At 37.8% G+C, this 18,791-nt stretch overlaps 3 protein-coding genes across 9 annotated transcripts in view; 2 read left to right on the forward strand and 1 right to left on the reverse strand.

Annotated features, from left to right (window-relative positions):
• Window positions 1-72: 72 nt before the first annotated feature.
• pdzd11 (PDZ domain containing 11) lies at window positions 73-5,218 on the reverse strand. Of its 2 annotated transcripts, none has more exons than XM_029441925.1 (6): window positions 5,095-5,218; window positions 3,828-3,935; window positions 2,771-2,911; window positions 2,541-2,639; window positions 2,222-2,282; window positions 73-1,446 (listed from the first exon to the last, which is right to left on the reverse strand). In XM_029441925.1, exons 2-6 carry the CDS (start codon window positions 3,918-3,920, stop codon window positions 1,412-1,414), a joined length of 429 nt encoding a protein of 142 aa, XP_029297785.1. In that variant the 5' UTR covers window positions 3,921-3,935; window positions 5,095-5,218; the 3' UTR covers window positions 73-1,411. The 2 variants fall into 2 exon arrangements, with proteins under 2 accessions (XP_029297785.1, XP_029297786.1); XM_029441926.1 differs by lacking the exon at window positions 5,095-5,218 and adding an exon at window positions 4,330-4,462.
• Window positions 5,219-6,357: 1,139 nt separating this feature from the next.
• On the forward strand, window positions 6,358-16,679 carry gdpd2 (glycerophosphodiester phosphodiesterase domain containing 2). Of its 3 annotated transcripts, XM_029442406.1 has the most exons (16): window positions 6,358-6,480; window positions 8,969-9,155; window positions 9,887-9,990; window positions 10,148-10,241; window positions 10,991-11,050; window positions 11,136-11,234; window positions 11,363-11,456; window positions 11,948-12,093; window positions 12,936-13,018; window positions 13,373-13,532; window positions 13,628-13,834; window positions 13,924-14,072; window positions 14,567-14,714; window positions 14,896-14,978; window positions 15,078-15,106; window positions 16,028-16,679. In XM_029442406.1, exons 2-16 carry the CDS (start codon window positions 9,084-9,086, stop codon window positions 16,099-16,101), a joined length of 1,602 nt encoding a protein of 533 aa, XP_029298266.1. In that variant the 5' UTR covers window positions 6,358-6,480; window positions 8,969-9,083; the 3' UTR covers window positions 16,102-16,679. The 3 variants fall into 3 exon arrangements, with proteins under 3 accessions (XP_029298266.1, XP_029298267.1, XP_029298268.1); XM_029442407.1 differs by lacking the exon at window positions 15,078-15,106; XM_029442408.1 differs by lacking the exon at window positions 8,969-9,155 and having other exon boundaries at window positions 6,369-6,480.
• A 536-nt stretch (window positions 16,680-17,215) lies between these two features.
• dlg3 (discs, large homolog 3 (Drosophila)) overlaps window positions 17,216-18,791 on the forward strand; it is a 77,102-nt gene continuing 75,526 nt past the window's right edge. For 2 of the 4 annotated variants that reach the window (XM_029440909.1, XM_029440911.1), the window contains exon 1: window positions 17,799-18,034. In XM_029440909.1, the coding sequence (XP_029296769.1) occupies window positions 17,992-18,034 (43 nt within the window). In that variant the 5' untranslated portion in view covers window positions 17,799-17,991. Of the gene's footprint in view, window positions 17,256-17,798; window positions 18,035-18,791 lie in introns of those variants that run through there. The other 2 variants (XM_029440912.1, XM_029440914.1) reach the window with 2 other exon arrangements.

Consider the following 18,791-nt stretch of genomic DNA (forward strand, 5'->3'; position numbering starts at 1 on the left):
GGTTTTTCAAGTAAAAAGACGAGGTGCACGGAGGTTACAAGGGTTCAAAACTTTATTTCTTTTACCATGTCCAAGTCGTGCTGAGAAACAATTTAAGATCAGATGGAAAATAAAGTGATTCCTTTTTTTTTTTTTTAATGAAAAATATTAGTGTAGAAAAAGAAGTGTTGATGCAACAGGCAGGTATTTAAACTTAATGTATCCGAGCATACGGCAGTAACATCCGGAGGTATTCCACTGTTTTCTAGAAATGTTTGAATGTGTGCAAGTTTTAGTTCACGTCGAAATCTTGAATCTGCTGACGAGTACGTCTTGAAACGCAGAGGCCAAAATGATAAAAGTAGTATTCCTCAGATCCTGATAACTGCACACAGATAAACACCCAATCACAGGCTTTACCATTATACCAACATGCAATGTGCTGTTATCATGCACTGTCACTGCATGTTAGAAGTTATACTTGTCAACAGTATGGCACCTCAAATATACATTTCATACATTAATTAATTATCATTCAGCCCAGAAGCAGGTTGTCTAAAACCCAAGTGTGAAATGTCAAAGAAACAAACAAAGACAGTATTTAAGTAATGTTTGGTTCACAATAGCAGTCAGCTGAAATATATTTACACAACTTAATATTTCATAACACGTTAAATATTTAAAAACTGGATGTACAGTATATTCACAGTGATATTTAGATCAGTGATATTTACCAGAAGTCTTGCACCATCATTTGCTCTTACAATACGTCTCTGTGACGTCAGATGTACATTTGTTACATGTACGTGCACTCGGTTGCAAGTAAGAAGACATTAGAACCAGGATATGCCGTTGAAAGCTCCAGGAAAAGCTAGTAAGTGGTTCTTGAGTTTAAATGATTAAATGAACATTATTCCTTTCATGATGGTTGAATTATTGGACTGCATTAGCTTCAGCTAGGTGTTCCTAATAAACTAGCAACCAAGTGCGTCTGTATGCGTCTTTATATCAGTGTTACCAAGTGCTACTCTGTACTCAAATACATGTCTTAAGACTACAGTAGAAACTTCTAATTATAGGACTTGAGGAAAAGCGAATACATGGTTTATAAATGTTAAGCTTGACTAGAAAAATATGTCTCAGTTCCATCGTTTATAGTGTGAAATGTGTGTTAAGCTTCTGCTTGTACTATAACTTCCTGTGGATACATCCTGAAGGGAGTAGGAATCATCGTGCATCACAGCAGATTAGGGAGTGCTCAGATATCTGGCTGAGAGAGAAACAGAGTATATATTGTCCTTACATGGAGGACTTTGAATGAGGCTGTTAGTCATACATCAGTCATCTTGAAGCTGAGACAACAGAATGGAGGCCAGAGTTTGTAGGAGGAGGGTGATGACGAGCAGTGACGCGGATGTCTCTTTGCTGCCACCTAATGTACAGTCCTCTCCTTCTGCCTTTGGTAGTCTGATAGAATAACACACAGAGAACACGGTTACAACACTGAAAGGTCTGTCACTATAGGATTCTAAGACAGGCAGTGAGATCAGCCAGCTCGTTATCTTAGCTGCAGTCTGCAGGCACCTGCTGACAAGCGTCAAGTTGTTGAGCTTCAGTCCCTCAGAAAGAAATACATCCTCTATGAAAGCTTTTCTCACACATGAACGCTCGTACTGCCTTCATCTTAAGGCATGTAACATACTGTAGTATTTGTTATATTACCGGGGTGATACAAGCAATCCATGTTTCAAATTTAAAATCGGCTCAGAGGGAGTTAAGTTCTTATCTTAATATTAACATTAGACAACTGTTTTAACTACTTGTGTTTTCTGACGCTGTAAAAAGGCGTGTTCGCATCAACAATGTTTATATTACATGTATAAGTAATCAATTACTGTACATTAATTCATCTTATTTATGGTCACAAAATACTAATTGGGCCATTAAAGACAAACTAAGTCAATCAAATCTCTCAATACTGAAGTACTAAGATCAAATTGCGTTCACAGACATTGGATAGAAGACGGGAAAACGATGAAGAGCAGTGTGCGGGAACTTCTCTTCTCAAGACTCAAGTGATACTTTCCAAAGCACCTGCATCTGAGATGATGTGCGAATATCTCCTTTAAACATAACTTCAAAATGACAAAACCACGACATGAATGGGCATTTCCAGAAAAGTTATAGAACAAATGTGCAGTGCGGACTCCATTTACACGACTTTTTGTGGCGTCAGACTTACTGTAAGGAAAGAAGCGAACCCTCATCAGAATCTCTCGCGCAGTCTTCAGAATCTCCACAGCCTTAAGAGGAAGAACAAATAAACTTACTGCAATATAATAAAAAGGCTAGCAGCTATAAAAACAGTTGGGGCCAAATATTGAGAGCAATGCAACACTGGGCCCAACTTATTGAGGCATTTTAATATTTACACATCAATGGGAATTAAAATATGTAAGTGGCACATTCGGTCTTTGAACATATACCGACTACAGTTAAGATGTAGTAGATACTGAATAATAATATGTGGCTCTAAGCTTGAAAGTAGTGCTCCGACTCACCCTCGAGTGCTCAATGTCTTGGAAATCAACCTCATTCACAGAAAGAACCTGGTCTCCCTCTTGCAGCCCTGCTCTGTGGGCATCTGAGTCTGGCACCACCTGCCAACACAAATACAGAAGTTTGCCTTTCATAGCTAAAAGCAAACTCAAGGTGCTACAGAATACAAAGTAAGTCAGCGGCACAACAAGTGCCAGTAAACACACACACACACACACACACACACACACACCTTGGATATGAAGATCCCCAACTGTGAAGCCTTGCCACCACGGATGTTGAAGCCCAGCTGTGCTCCTGGAGGTTTCTTCAGTACAATGGTACGAGGCAGGAACTGGGTGAGCTCATTGTTGTAGTCGGGGTGATTAATCCGCTAAAAATGTACAAAGAAAAGCTGACAATGTATGACCAGAATGGTGGCATGATATCCATGATAACCCCGTGAGCTTGACTCTAATAAGAGTTAACAACCTGCGTAAAATGTTGCGACAGGACATCACATACCAGAGGATAAGGAACATCATGAGCTTCACACGTTTTGCATCTTTGTAACTGGTTGAATCAGCAGAAAGGTCCTGTAGAAGCCGTTTTGCATTATTGTTGGCATTTATTATTATTTGGTTTAAGCCCTGCAATATTATTTTGGACACTTGGTGGCGGTGATTAAATGCACTGGGCTGTCAGTGTATAAGGGGGCGCAGGTGATAGGACACAGGTAGAGACAGCAAACAGTTCACACCAGTGAGCGACCCGAAAGAGCCAGAGAGCGACCCGAACAAGCTACTCAACCGAACCAGTGAGCAACCCGAATGCATCAGCGATACAGCAGCGACCGACTACAACCAAAAACCATCCATATCAACAACTAGGCTACAGCACTGGGAAACCCGGTCCACTTATTTGCTTTTTTCAGAGCTATCACATTTTCACCTTTGGTGTTGGATGTGAACGCCTCGTCGATCTTTCTTTGGCCGTCCACTGACTCCTGGTCAAAGTCCAGAGACAAAGACACATGGGCCGTTCACATCCAACACCAGAGGCTGATGATCTCTCCCCCCCCCACAGATACAAACACATGTTATAAAGTTTCATATTTAGGTCCTGTGATGACACCTGTGCAATCTCCATGAAACTGGGAACACTTCATCCCCTGACAAAGACCTGAAGATGCAGTTGATATCTTCAGAAAAAGCTAGTAAACCTCTGTAGACCTTGAGTTCACTTCTTCCCTGTCAAAGCTTTACAATGGATTTAAGCAGAAAGTCTGGTTCTTTTAATATGTGGCATACCTCCTGCGGGGCGATCCATGCGGGTGGGTTCTCATAAGAAGGCAGGAATACCACTGGGAGCTGGTAATCATCGTAAGGTATTTTCTGATCCATTCTTTATGAAAGCACCTATAAAGAAAGAAAAGTGCACCGTTATGAAAAGCTGTTCTTTAAGATTAAGTGTACTGCTTGACATATAAAACAAACAAACAGGCAATGGCTCTATATTACGGTTGTTCTTGTTTCTTGAACACATCGGTCCATTCAGAAGTTACACTTTTAAAATAGCGTACGCACAGGCCTAAACTGAAAGTCGGTGGCCAATATAACACATTAGAGCAAATAGATCTAACATACAGCAAAAGCAAATATTTCCAACAAAATGAATATATCTTTCAATCAATCAATACACAGCTATTATTATATGAACCGATTAAACCTTGTGTGATGCCAGTTGTTGATACATTACATAGTATGTGACTAGTATGTGGTTTTACTAGAGAAAACACAACCTGCCACACACCTTGAAATACTGCAATAAAAGACATTTTCTAATAAAGTCTTCTTTATTCTTCTTCTTTAGACTAATTTGCACAGCTTTGGTATTGCACCAACAACCGAAAGAGATGGCATCTTTTATAGATGGATGAGGAATGATTACCGATTGAAGAGTTGTGCAAAGGAGTTTCACACAGGTGCATTACAGATTCAAAATGATGCAAATCATTTCTACCAGCTGTGAAAACATGTTTTACTCGCGTGGGCGGAGTTAACATTTGTCTTTTCACAGCCATAGTTTGACCAACGTTGCTCTCTCTGGTCTTTCTGTGACATCTGTCTTAAGAAAAAAGATGAAGTGGATACCAGTTTAATAAAGTGTGTGTCAACAAATACTGTATTACAAATTATGTTAACAGCATAAAAACGAGCAAAGAGACCAAAACACACGACTAGTTACGAAGTGCTACTAAAAAAAAGCAGTTTCCAAACAGTACAACTGCTGACATAATACAAATCCTAAATGAATGTGAATATACTAATGTTCATTTGGATCAGAGAATGGTAATATAATGATCTTTAGACAACAGTGGATCATTTCTCACAGACGAGATAGCCACAGTTAGCTTATGAGCTAACTGTGAAACGAGCCTGCTTTGCTCTCATCGTCACACATAATGTTGAACTAACATTCACCGTTATCATCGTTTGAACTATAACGATGAATATAGTGCGTAACTTCTGGATGAAAAACGCAAAATGACAGCCATAAAATAACAAATTATCTCACCTGCCAGTCTGAAGGCTAGCAACAAGCACCTTTCTCTTGAAGGACGCTGCGCACTACCGCCACCTGCTGGCGCGGAGGAGTCACGTCAACATGCAGTCCAACAATTACACTGTCGTGACAGATCAGGGGTGGAAGTAAAAGTAGCACTAAAATATACTTAAAGTACAAAAAGTACTCATTGAGAATACCACATACTGGAATACATAATATTAGATTATAATTATTTATGCATACATTTTTACATCACTTTAAGGTTGTAGCCGGTCATGAAGGGTCATTTTAATGACTTTATACATAACTAAGGGGGTAATAACTGGCAATTAAGTCAGATCTAATCTGAATTTATAATAATAGAATATAATGAATGTGTTGATTATAATTTATATCATGAATCTGCAAAATAATTAAAGTGTAATTCATTAATAATGGTTAATTCTGTATTCCAGAAAGCACAATATTTCCCTCTGAAATATTGTGGAGTAGAAGTAAAAAGTAGCAGCAAATGGAAATACTAAAGAAAGGTTTTATGACAGTTAAATTTAAACTCTAGTATCCTAGTATGAGGAGCATGTCTCTGCAAGTTTTTAGACTGCAGTAAATTAAAGGAAACTCACTGCTGACTGACAGATGCATACCTAACACAAAACAAATCTAAAACATTATGTAAAGCCATAATGTAAATATTGCATTTGCTATAAATGATAACATTAATTCTCTAAAACCACTATAAAGTGCTACTATAATTTTATGTGATCAAATAAATACACAGATTTTCTACTAAACAAACAAAAGTAGCAGTTCCTAAAGAAAACTATAATACAAGTAAAGGTGCTAATTATGCAAAATGGAACTGTTCAGAATAATTTATATTATACTGTCCATCACGTTAATGTTGCATCTGTTAAACATAGAGCTAATTTCAATATAACAATACATAATAATGTATTTTTTGATTATATTTTGTATTATTAAAACAATTAAATCAGAATCTAGTATGTGGGGCTATTTACAACAAGGCTTATTGGATATTCGATAAGAAGTGGGTCATTTTAGCCAAATTTAGGATTAATACATTTTGGTCATTTTTATGGGCTTTGTTAAAAGTGTCTTTCGTCACTTACTTTCGTCCTGAGAGACAAAAGTATTTTCTTGTTCTAGAATAAACTGTATGTTGTAGTGCCTACCTGATTTCAACTGTTTGGATCCTCCCTCTCTAGTAGAGCTACCCCCTTTTATCCCTGCACCCATTCATGTGGGACCATTCACATTCAGTACACAGACTCACAAAGTGGAAAGGATGCAGGCGAAGTAAAGTGGAGAGCAGTCAGAGCGGTTTTCCCACGGAGTGAGTACAGAGGAATTTAACAACACAGTGTGATATATACGGTGAGTCTCTTTTGGTTTGTTAGATTCTGCAGACGGATAGATAGATATATAGATACATAGATACATAGATAGATATATAGATAGATAGATAGATACATAGATACATAGATAGATATATAGATAGATAGATAGATAGATACATAGATACATAGATAGATATATAGATAGATAGATAGATACATAGATACATAGATAGATATATAGATAGATAGATAGATACATACATACATAGATACATAGATACAAAGATACATAGATACATAGATACATAGATGTATAGATACATAGATGTATAGATGCATAGATGTATAGATACATAGATGTATAGATACATAGATGTATAGATACATAGATAAATGAACATTTCTTAAATTCTCTTCATTCTTCGGGATTTGTGCCCTTGAAGCAAAGGATTAAAAGATTAATGGAGAAAAAAACATTGTTATATTTTCCGCTTGGACAATTTGGATTAAAGCTGACAGGTTGAAGCTAAATGTTCTTGTTTCTTTCTGGTCAGATGGATGAATGGTTTCAATCTCTTCACATCATAATTGATGCATGTTTATAATATAATATACTTAAGTTATACTTAATCTACTTTTTTATTCAATTGCTAAAGATCGCAACTCTGCATGCACTCTTTGCTGCATTTGGACTTAATAAACACAGCAAAGGGAAATCGCAAGGAAGACAAAGAAGAAGAAGAACACCCAACTAAAAAGAAAGAAAAAGCTATGTGTGGAACGATGTGTGAAGACTATATGAAATGATACAACTCTGAGCCGGTTAAAAGCACATAATACACACAATGTGGGTATGTTAAAGGATGTAGATAGCTGAGATGATTTTAGTTACTACTATCAGTTACTGTCATTTCAATTCACTGTCAGTGACAGTTGACCCGGTCAGTTCTTATGGTTTTTCGTGTGTAATAGATTAAAAACCGAAGAGAGGAGTTGAATTGTAAAGTTGAAACTAAAACTGGAGAAACTATTCCTGTTAATAGGGAAAGTCACAATTCTCGTTCCAAGAGGAAATTGAGCTTCTTGAACTGCAGGATGGTATGTGCATCAGGGAGAGTAAGCGTGCAGTATGATGGGTTTGTTCTCTCCTGTGGTTTATAAACATAAATCTTGTAAGAACATTTGATTAGATATTTTATCTTTCATCAGTTTGTATTGCAATGATGCACACACGCTACATTTTTGTGCCTTATTACAGCTTTACATTGCTAACCAGTGTAAAGTGGCAGAGTAGATTGGGCAAGGTGTGTCTCTGTGTTATCTGTTAATCTGCTGAACAATGCAGGTGCAACCGTACGCGGTGCCTTTATTTGTCTTAGAGTTATCCCTACTATTCAGTTATATCCTTATACTTTGAGGTGTATTCATGTGCGCTTAAGTTGGAAAATCAGAGTGACAATTAACATATCATTAAACAAATGTCATCCAGCTAGTGTGATTGACAGTGATATGAAAAGGATACTGTTGAAAGGCACTCAACTGTGAGGAAGTATCTTTATTGTTCTAAGTGGGACATGTCTATTTCACTTTCTGTTGCCATCTTGTCACCGAGTCACAGTGTGCTTACTCTCTCCTCTAAATATTCAGCTCAGGTTCAAAACTTCCTTGTAAATGTCTGCGCTATGAAACAAGGTGTTTTATGTTTCATGTCTCACCTATGGACCTGTCCAAACATGTGTTGCATTAGATGATGATCTCCTAATTCTTTTTCAGAAACAAATTACTTCATTTTAGGAGGTCAATTTAATTCTATACTCATCTTAACTTGACCCACTTGATTTATATATGCCCTAACCTTTAACTTGCTTAATACCCTGAAGGCTTAGACTGTGAGACAAAAATATCTGACAAACCCCAAACTAAAATCAAGTCTAGCAAGAAACATTCAGTTGTATCACGCCCTTTCACATTGGAAACCTTTATTGCTCAACATGCCTCTATGGTTTGTGACAAACAATGTGTATACTTTCCCACGTCCCTTCTGCAATAGGGGAACGAAACCTGGCATAACTGTAAAAATATATGCCCCAACATGTTCAGTAACATCTTGCTGTGCCCTGGTTTCAGGCTACTGCGAGGAAATTCCTCACAATCCATCCCTATAAACCCTTTAAACTTCATTATCTATGTCCAACAGTGACACTTGTCAGTAAGTAAACTGTGTGTTCTTTGCTTGCACAGTTTATGTCCTCCACCCCCTCTCTGTGCATGGATGTGCCTGTCACTGTTGCTGTTTGTGCTGCAAAGCCTCCAATAGTGTGACTTCACTCTCAGGCCATTCTGTGCACTACTCTCAATACCCCATGGTGTTGGCTATTGTAGTGGCTGCCAGTGGCGATACCCCATTTTGCACACAGGCTCTATTGAGAGGGGTTATTGAGCAGGGGTTGCCTTAATACCCCCTCCCTCATTTGCTTTCTGTCACAGTCGTCTTTTTCTCCCTCCTATACACTTCCTATGTTTAGGGTGAACGAGTATCCAGAGAAAACATTATCTGGGCATCCTCAATCCTTCTTCAGGCTGCATGTATCAGGTGTCCACAGTGAACAGGATCTGCACTGTGAATGAGGAGGAGAAGTGATGCCTCAAGACAATAGCTGTTGCAGAGTTGCATATAGCTGCCATAGGAAGCGCTCAAGTAAAGTGAAAAAAGTGAGTATTTTTAGCCATATTTGTGTTTATTTAAGTTTTCAAATATAAATACCTTCTTATACGATCATGAGGGACGTTTTAGATGTTTTAATTTCCCTTCAGCAGTGCTCGATACTGTAGTGTGTGATGTTTATGAAATTATTGTTCTTAATTACTTAATCTGTTTCCTTCTTCAGCTTGCTTGCACTTGCACTGGGCATAACCTTTACAAATCCCTGTAATGAGGGATCAACATTCCACCGGTCTGAATTCAGAAATGCAAAATATTCCAGTTTTGCTGTACGAATCCCCTGTTTGGAATGCATTTTAAATGAATGTGGATACCTTTGTATACATTAAGCTATACACATGTTCTTAGCAAAGAAAAACGTTGTAATCATGGTGATGAAATGTGTGTGCCATGAACAATAAGTGAACTCACAGGCCCTAACAGGCTTGTTTATCTGGAACAGGATTATAAATGGGGAGGAGGATGGTGGCGACCTTTTTTTTGTACAAGAATGAGAGGGTGGAGTTGAAAGTGTGGTGAGGTGAGAGACCTTGAAGGGCCTGTTTGTGGTAAACTGCCACAACACAGTGCAGGGCACGAAACCAATCATGTAAACACACACACACACTTTCACCTACGCACACACAGCTTGGAAAAGATCTTATCATTTCTTTGAACCCTCGTGACTCAAAAACTTTGAAGTGTGAAAATGAATAATTTTTCACGTTTCTTTTCATGTTAGTGTGCATGCTGTTGGCTCTCATTTGTCACTCTGGTCTCCCTGCTCTCCCTATGCTGGATGTACATCTGTCTGGTTATGTTTAATGACCGAGACGATGTCAACTGGTGAGTGATCACAAACATACAGACAAATGGCCCACATTGAATCTAGCACAAAAGCCCAGAGTCCTCTCTTTTCTTTGCTTTCCTTTTTCTTCTCTGTCTTTTATCGGTGACCTTTATTCTGCTAACACCGTGCTGCCCTCTTTTGTTCCATTATCAGGAGGGGCTTCGAAGTACTGAAGCGATGGGTGAACTGGTTCATGGCGATGGTCATCATTTCTGCAGTGTTAACCGTCTACTGCGTTCTGCTGCTGGTGAGACGACAGTGATGTTGAAATGTTGTGGTGATGGTGCAGTGATAATACACGGGGGTGGTTAAATACGGGAGTGAAACATAAAATAGCTATTGTTAAGCCTTGACCCATATCAGCAGATATTTTTGATATTGTTCAAAAAGATATTTGTTTCATTCTTCGACCATAGAGTAAAAAGCCATAGCAATGATTTATTAGGAGTAACCCCTTGAGATGTACCATCTTGTTTTCAAGGGGCTCCTCAAGGACAGTAAAACGATATACACACAGTTAGACACAACATTTAACAAGAAGATATTTAGACAATACGACAAACATCAAATAATAAGGGAAAATAATCTATCTTTCATAGATTATAGAAAAGTATTAAAGTAATAAAAACATAGTTATAGAGATGATATTATGGACATGTACAACTGATCCTATAGTATGAAGACGGGGCAAGTGGAACGTTGATGTGGACTAAATATTTACAGCTTGATTATTCAAAATCAGGAGGCGCTTTAAACATAAAGGCTCTCATAGACTTAGAAAAAAGAGCTGTGTAAGGTGTCTAAATTGATAATTAGAGGAAAAAAGTACCATACAATATTTTTAAATAATGATTGTAATTGAAATGTATATATTTAAATATAAAATGCAACCAATGTGGCTGCCGTCTTATGATGGGAGAGGGCAAATTAAGAATTCTATATATTGTACAATGACTTGAAAGTTGCAGTTTCATAATTTAACACGATTCATTACAGCTCTTTGCACTCTTCCAAGTTGCCTTGAGAGAACCACTCAACTTACACTGGCTACACAAGGTATCGTAAACACATAACTCTCTTTTCCAAATATGCATTATCTATTGAGGTTGTTCAGATTGTTTAATGTCATTTCTATTTTCAGATCTTTCTATTTTTTGGTGTGATATTCATCACGTTTGGAGTCACAGGAATCAGTCTCAAGTGGCCACAAGAATGGTTAACTGTTCCTGTTTCACTCCAGGTACAGTGACGCTCTCATGTCAAGGACTGAAGTGTGTGAGGGAATGATTTAATGTCTGTGGTTGTTTTTTTTTCTTGGTTCTCTGTGTACAACATGTGTTTTTGATGTTCATGTCGGCCTCTCGGCAGGCCACAGCTCCTTTCTTGCAGTTTGGTGCTGTTGGGGCGTTGACGCTGCTGAGTTTGTTCGTCTTCCAGGGCTTTCACACGGCCAAAGGAAAATGTATGTCTCAGACGTCATTTAAAAGCACACAATGGCACTGCGTAGAGACACACATATCATCACTGTACATACATACATTGAAAGAGTCACTTTTGAGATAGTACTATAGGTTGAAGGAAACAGTGAATATATTAAGTCAAGAAAAAAGGGCCCAGATAAACATATTGATAACATTTGAAATTGAAATGATATCACAACCCTAAATTATAGCACACTCAAGTTTGTGTCCCCAAATCTTAACCACCTCATTTTCATGAAACTCAGCAAATGAAACACATTTGTATTTTAACAAATGGCTGTCGCTTTACTAAGTTCTAAATATTCATGTGTCAATACCTGCAAAGACTTGAAAAGCACTGATGATATTCAGGATACTCCCACAGTACAAACAATGCTCGTTATTTACTCACAACTCCAAAGGGACTTTTGTTCAGACTCAGTCTAAAGAGCTAAAAATGAATATCTTATTGTTTTACTTTTGTTCTCACCAGGGTCCAAGTTCCTGATTGCTGTGGTATTTGTAGTGCTGTCAGCAGCCATCTTCCTGTGTCCCCTGATCATCGAGTCTCCTTGTCTCATAGAGTGGACCGACTTACCTGAAAAACCAAAGCTTATTGGTCACCGCGGCGCACCTATGGTGAGCATCCTGTTTTACTTGACAACACCCTGAAGGTACACATGGTCCACCTCGCATTGTGTTGCAATTCTTTTCAACTTCTTTTTCAACTTTAAATGTATTGTTCTTGAGGGGAAATGTGTCTGCCAGGTAAAACATAGAACACACACAGACTTAGGTACATACAACACAATAAAATACATAAAACATGAATACTTCAATTCACCATTTGATGACCTGAGAAATAAAATAGTTATTCACCCTGTTTGACCTGGCCTTTGGTCTTCTAAATCTCTCCATACACTGTCAAATATGTTTAGCCTTTGAGATGGCAGCTGTGATGAAGGCTTGTACTGTATGCAGTCAGAGGAGGGGAGTTTAATGATCATTTAAAAGGTATAGTTTGACATTTTGAGAAATATTCACTTTCTTGCTTACAATTAAAATATCAATCGTACTTTGACAGGAAGTCCCCGCTCCCAGACAAGAATCACTTCCATTACACAACCCCCACACAATTACAATTTGCCATTTTTACACTTCTGTTTTTGAACAGATTAAACAATATAACATGTTTATTAGTAAGATATTAGCGGTGCTGGTACTTTTAACCTTTATACAGAACCAGACTAGCTGCTTTCCCCTGCTTTCACTCTTTATGCTAAGCTAAGCTAGCCGTCTCCCTGCTGTAGCTTCACATTTCATGGACAGATATGCTAATCTATTGCTATTTCTTTCATTTTTAAGTCACCCCAAACCTTTATACTGTGCTGCTCTATCCATGTTAGTTTTCTGTGCTCCTGGCTCCTGTTTTTGACATCAGCACATGAGTGTGTCTCACCCATCTGTCTGTCTGTGTCCAGCTGGCCCCAGAGAACACCATGATGTCGTTCGAAAGGAGCATCACGTGCGGTGTGATAGCCTTTGAGACAGACGTACAGCTCAGGTACGGTGCATTTTAGTGATAACAGAGCTTTCTACAGATCCATAACACAACTTAACGTTTGTTTAGCCCCATTAATTAATGTTGCTATACTTATCAAGCTTTCCTTTCTCACAACCTCTGGGTCTGAAAAGTGAAGCCCATGTGTTTACCTTGTTATTGACAGGTTATATGGCGTTGTCCATGTTCTCGTCTTACAACTTCACCCTTGTTTTCTATTCATGAAAGTTAATTGCAATGTTTTAGTTGCCCAGAAATGTCTTGTCCACAAAGGTCAATAAGGGTCATGAATTACTAAAGATTGTTTTGAACAGATGTTTATTTTTTCTTCTTTTTTTCACTGTTTTTCTAACCCAGTAAAGAAAGAATTCCCTTCTTGATGCATGACCAAAAGAAAGGGTTCCTGAAGAGAACAACAAATGTTAAAGATAAATTCCCAGACGAAGACTTCAGCCACAGCGCCAACCTGACCTGGGAGGAATTACAGCGTCTGAATGCAGGTGAATCGTTCCTGAAGGTGGGACCTTGCTTTGACACGTGATTGTCCACACACTCACAAAGATTGATGTGTCATCATGCAACAGTTATAGGACGTATTATTTGACTTTCCAGACAGATCCTTTCCGTTCAGTGTCCCAGCTCTCAGAAGAGGAGAAGGAAACAGCCAGGAATCAGACCATACCCTCCTTAGATCAGCTGCTCGTCCTCGCTAAGCAGCACAACATCTCAGTGATATTTGACCTTTATAGTCCCAACCAGGAAAATGACACAGTGGACATAGTTAACACCATCTTGAGTTCTGGAATTGACCAAAGCCTGGTAAGTCTAAGTCTAATGCCTCTGGTGGAATTTGAGATATTAAATGATATGGCATATTTTGTTAAATTGTTGTATATTCTTTTTTAAAGATCCTATGGCTTCCTCCAGCAGGAAGAGAATATGTAAATACGACTGCGCCAGGCTTCATCCAGGTCTATAACAACAAAAGTGAATTGCTCAACAAAGGGGGGAACCACCTAAATGTGAAATATAGCAATTTACGTACGAAAGAAATCAGGTAAAGAAATAAATATGAAACAAAATGCACCTATATTATGTATGTGGTAGTACCAGGAGGCATGCACAGTATTGTGTTAATTAAAAGTGTGTGTGTGTGTGTGTGTGTGTAGCCTGCTGAGACACAGTGCTGGCGCTGAATATAGAGGCAAGATTCCCCTCCAGGGAATGGGATTCAAATGATGTCCCAACCCAGGAGTGTTGTTCCTGGCAGAGGAAACAAACCTTTAAAAATACTAAAGAATAAAAAGTGCTGCAATTAACTCAATGTACATGGACTGTTGTCCTAGCTTTATGACAACAGCTTTACATAAAAGAATCACTAGGCAGCACAGGTTAGAACATAAACATAACATATGTAATCTTTATATATATTGTAATATACTGTCCTGCTTTCCATAGATTCCTGTCTTCCAAAATACTGCTCTCTTCATTCACCTACATCGTCCGCTATATGAAGTTCTACATTTCAAACACTTTGTTTGTATTTGACAGGGAGTTTCGGAGCAGCAACATTTCGGTGAACCTGTGGGTGGTAAATGAGCGTTGGCTGTTCTCTCTGCTGTGGTGTGCGGGGGCCAGCTCTGTAACCACCAACTCCTGCCACCTCCTAAAAGACCTGGAGGAGCCTGACTGGGTCATGGTGAGTAGGCCTAATACATACAGCTGCACGTACAGTAGCACATGTTTTACTTCCCTTTCGGTTCATTTCACTATCCAGCGTTAAACACCATCAGTTGAAGATCTTGTTTTGGAGCCGACGGGTTTGTACGAATAAAATGTGTAACGTGCCTTGACACTAAGGGCATGTTTGTGTGTTTCAGGCGCCTCGTAAATACACAATAATATGGATTACAGTGGACATTGTATCTATTATGATAATGACTGGACTCTACATCTTCTATCGGTGAGCAGAGCAGATGTCATTCACATTTTGTGGGTCTGTTGTATGAAAATGTTTATGAAAGTGAATAGATTGACTCATCTATCTCACTGTTTCTGTCAGGAAAACACACTGTTTCAGTCACAGAAAAGGTACTATACATTTAGATTTGAATATCTGAACATTAAGGCTGTAACTAATGATTGTTCAATCTACTGATTATCATCACAATTAATCCATAACTCAATATTTCTTCAAATATCTTCAAATTTGCAGTCAGAAACCACACAAAACTGAAAATCTGGAACAAGGGAATGTTTTCGCCTTTTTGTTTAAAAACTGACTTACGTGATTTATGGATTATTATTAATATTTGATTATTCTCTGGTGATGGACATAACCTATTAACCAACTTATTGATTCAGCTCTAGCTTACACATGTTGATAATAATGATACTAAAAAAGACTAGCTGACAGTATTTACATTATTAACATTTGAGTATCTTCAAATACAATCAAACTCAAATCCATGTTACTAAAAACCTTTTACCTATTTAACCTATTATTTGGTTTTGGTGTAAAGTTAATAACTGTATAATGTAACTACAATGATTACAGGATTGCTGGTAATAAAAAAAATGTGAGCCTGTGCTCTTTATTTACAAAATAACATTTTAGAGAATGTTATACTGCAAGGTAATGGACAAGGGTTTTATATTTATAACTGTTAATAAAATATTTACTAAAGCTTTATTGATCAGTTAGGCTATCAATAACACATTTTGGATTGGCAGGTTGTACATTTTTTCTTTTTTTTTAAACTTGGAACCACTTATTATTAACATTATAACATCATCATTAACTAATAGAAAGTACCAGCTAAAGAATGTTCTCACAACCTGGTTACCTAAATACTGTTCTTATTCATAGTTTACAACTGATCTTTAAATGATTTGAAAATGATTTAATAACCATATACAAAACAAATAACTACATTTTATAAACCCTTTATAAATAGTACTATAATACTGAAATGGATGTGTTTCATTTGTTTTCTCTATGACTCTACACAGGAAAAGAAAAGAAAAGAGAGATTACTTCAGCCTGGAACGAGAAAGAACTATCTCCCTTCTTAGCCACTAGGTAGATCCCCGACCTCAGCAGGAGACCGCCCCAGGAATTGAAATACATACTTGTCTGCACCGCCAAAATGGTTTGGACCTAAATCAGAAAGGAAGCTAGTTAGTGTGACTAAAGCCAGCCATGAAAATAAGAATGTTGTTTTTTTTAGAAGTTATAAGATGTTATTAACCAAATATAGGCACTGTGCCACTGGGCGGCTGTTTAATTAGTTTGTTTCTGTATAAGCCTAACTGGTTAACTGGGTTTTGATTATTCTTCTGTTGCTAATGAAAATATAAAGCTTTTCTCGGATTGTAACATTGCAATGTGCACTGTGGGTCTGCACTGGATTTCCTCTTGGCACTTTATGTCAATATGCATTTTCTGTTGTTGGCGTTCCGATTTGTTACAAATCATTTTTTCATGGTTTCACAACTGCAGGAAATGTATCTACTATAACCTGAGCAAAAAACACTACAAGTGTTTTCTACTCTGTATTAAATCCTCAACTACATGAATATATATATTTTTTCTTTCAGACACCAACATCATTTTTATATAAAAACAAGCGACTTTTGGTATACATTAAAAAAGCTGCACCAGAACAAATGGTTCCTTGTTTCTTTATCTAATAATTCAGTTTTTTTTAACCATATTGTATGCACCCCGGTCTTTGTTTTCTGGTTTCCTCTGTTGCTGTTGTTTGTAAAAACAATGGGTGTCAGATTTCGTGCACTCTGCCTTTGCATAAGAAATCAATTTGAATGAATGAATAGTATTACTTATATACAGTCAGCTGATAATAGTTTTACTTGCGTACATATTGAAAGCAGGGCTTTTATCTGTTTTTGTTACATTGTGACATTGTGAAGGATTTGAATAGGCTTACTTTTTCCACCACTAAGATGATAAATAGTATTAAAAAGAACAACTTTCTGTTGAGGGAGCGACATGATGACATTAAAAAAACAGAGAAATCTAAATCGATGCAGCAGAATCAGAGATATCGTCTTTTATATTACACATATTAATTTTCCTTATCAAAACTTGGCGCCTACATTACCCATGATGCAACTCGACAGTTGGGTCGGAGAGTCGTTTGGGTTATGCTAGTAGGGATTAATGTAACCTCGAGCTGCTAGCCTCCAACAGAGATGATGAGCGTGCTACAGGGGTCTGGTAAGGTCACTTCTTTCTAACTCCACACCACCAGAGTTTTTTCCTCCAAATGTTCAAACTTGTAGTCTTCAACCCCAATCAACGCTGACCTTATTGTAGTCATTGTTCAGACTTCGCATAGCTCCGTCTTGAGCAACAAAAGGCTTTATACAACTTTCTTTCACATTATTCAGGAAGCTAGTTCTCTTTAAAGCTGTGATTTCCTAGCACCACTTTAACGCACCACTAGATGGCAGACAATGCAAACATTTGGAAAAGAGACGATTTGAGGCTGATGAGAGATGGAAAAATGTAACCCCAAGACAAGATGTTTCACTAACTGACTGATCACATATGATGTAATGCAATATATCATATAAGCGAACTGTGTGCGTAGTTTAAATATATTACTATTTATATGACATTGTCCCAACGAGGCTGGTAGCCACAGGGCCATTTTCCATGAAGGCGAGGCATTTGTGAGGGGAGGAGGAACATGTCACGCTCTCGGGACGTTTTACCCAAAAAACTTGTGGAAAGTTGACATGAAGTAAACAATCCTCATCTTAACCCCTGACTGTGGGTATATCTCTCTGCTGCAACACTTCACACAGACGGGGAGTGACCAGCGACTGGATTTTAAACTCAACATCTCACTTGTTTGTGAAGAAAGAGGCGACAGTTATGGTTCTATAATTATCCGGGACTATTACTGTAATTATTTCCTTCTAAAAATAACCCCCAAACTGTAATTTACATGACTTTCTTTGGAGTTGGCAACACCATGGTGCATAAATATGGTAAGTACCGTTAACGGAACGTAACGTCTCCTTCACGTGCCAAAGATTTGTAGTAAATATATATATTTTTTGTTTTAGGTGCTAGATGCCAGCTCAGTAGTTCATGAAAGTTTCTGCAAGGCTTTTCACTGGTCCACTAGATATAATCCCTTGGGGAAACGAGCATTTTATTACCCCTAGGAATTAAAAAGTTAAAATACCGTAACTACTTCCGGTTCTGAGGTTTTTTTCTCCATCAAAATGTTCAGATCAGGTTGGAAACTGTGAAGTTGTAGATTTACCTCCGTACATGTGCATCATCTCTGTGCTGTGTTCCTCACCACCCACCGGGATCAACAACCAGCTGTACAGTCATGTTGCAAGAGAAGAAATGCCTTTAATGTGCTCTGCAGGGGGATGTAACAAACAGCAGTGCTGCGTTTGCCTTTAAATATAAAATAAATCATTAGTAGTAGTAGTATTATATGATATTTTCTATAAAATCCCATATTTGCACTTAACCGTGTCTGTCATAGTCAAACATTAGGATGTTGCTTAATGTGTAACGGTACTTCATCATCTGTAACTTACCTTTTTTATATTTTTTAGGAGTTATGCATTAGATTATCGTTTAAAATCAGTTATTCTTTATAGGTTTTAGAGCTATGTGGCCGAATTGTCTAATTGTTAAAGCAAAAAATGGCACAAATTCACTTGTTACAACTCCTTAAATGTGATTTTCTCTTTTGTTTATCTTAGTCTTGAAACTGAATATCTT

The sequence above is a fragment of the Cottoperca gobio genome, chromosome 10, assembly GCF_900634415.1.
Source record: "Cottoperca gobio chromosome 10, fCotGob3.1, whole genome shotgun sequence".
In the NCBI taxonomy this organism is placed as follows: Eukaryota; Metazoa; Chordata; class Actinopteri; order Perciformes; family Bovichtidae; genus Cottoperca; species Cottoperca gobio.

What these genes read in the sequence shown, in the direction of transcription:
- pdzd11 (XM_029441925.1), bottom strand. Translation starts at nt 3,920, where the DNA reads ATGGATCAGAAAATACCTTACGATGATTACCAGCTCCCAGTGGTATTC. An exon ending in TGGGGATCTTCATATCCAAG is followed by an intron (nt 2,640 to 2,770) that starts GTGTGTGTGTGT and finishes TTGTGTTGGCAG; the next exon opens with GTGGTGCCAGACTCAGATGC. An exon ending in AAGACATTGAGCACTCGAGG is followed by an intron (nt 2,283 to 2,540) that starts GTGAGTCGGAGC and finishes CTTCCTCTTAAG; the next exon opens with GCTGTGGAGATTCTGAAGAC.
- gdpd2 (XM_029442406.1), top strand. Translation starts at nt 9,084, where the DNA reads ATGCCTCAAGACAATAGCTGTTGCAGAGTTGCATATAGCTGCCATAGG. An exon ending in GACCGAGACGATGTCAACTG is followed by an intron (nt 9,991 to 10,147) that starts GTGAGTGATCAC and finishes TTCCATTATCAG; the next exon opens with GAGGGGCTTCGAAGTACTGA. An exon ending in CTGGAATTGACCAAAGCCTG is followed by an intron (nt 13,835 to 13,923) that starts GTAAGTCTAAGT and finishes TCTTTTTTAAAG; the next exon opens with ATCCTATGGCTTCCTCCAGC.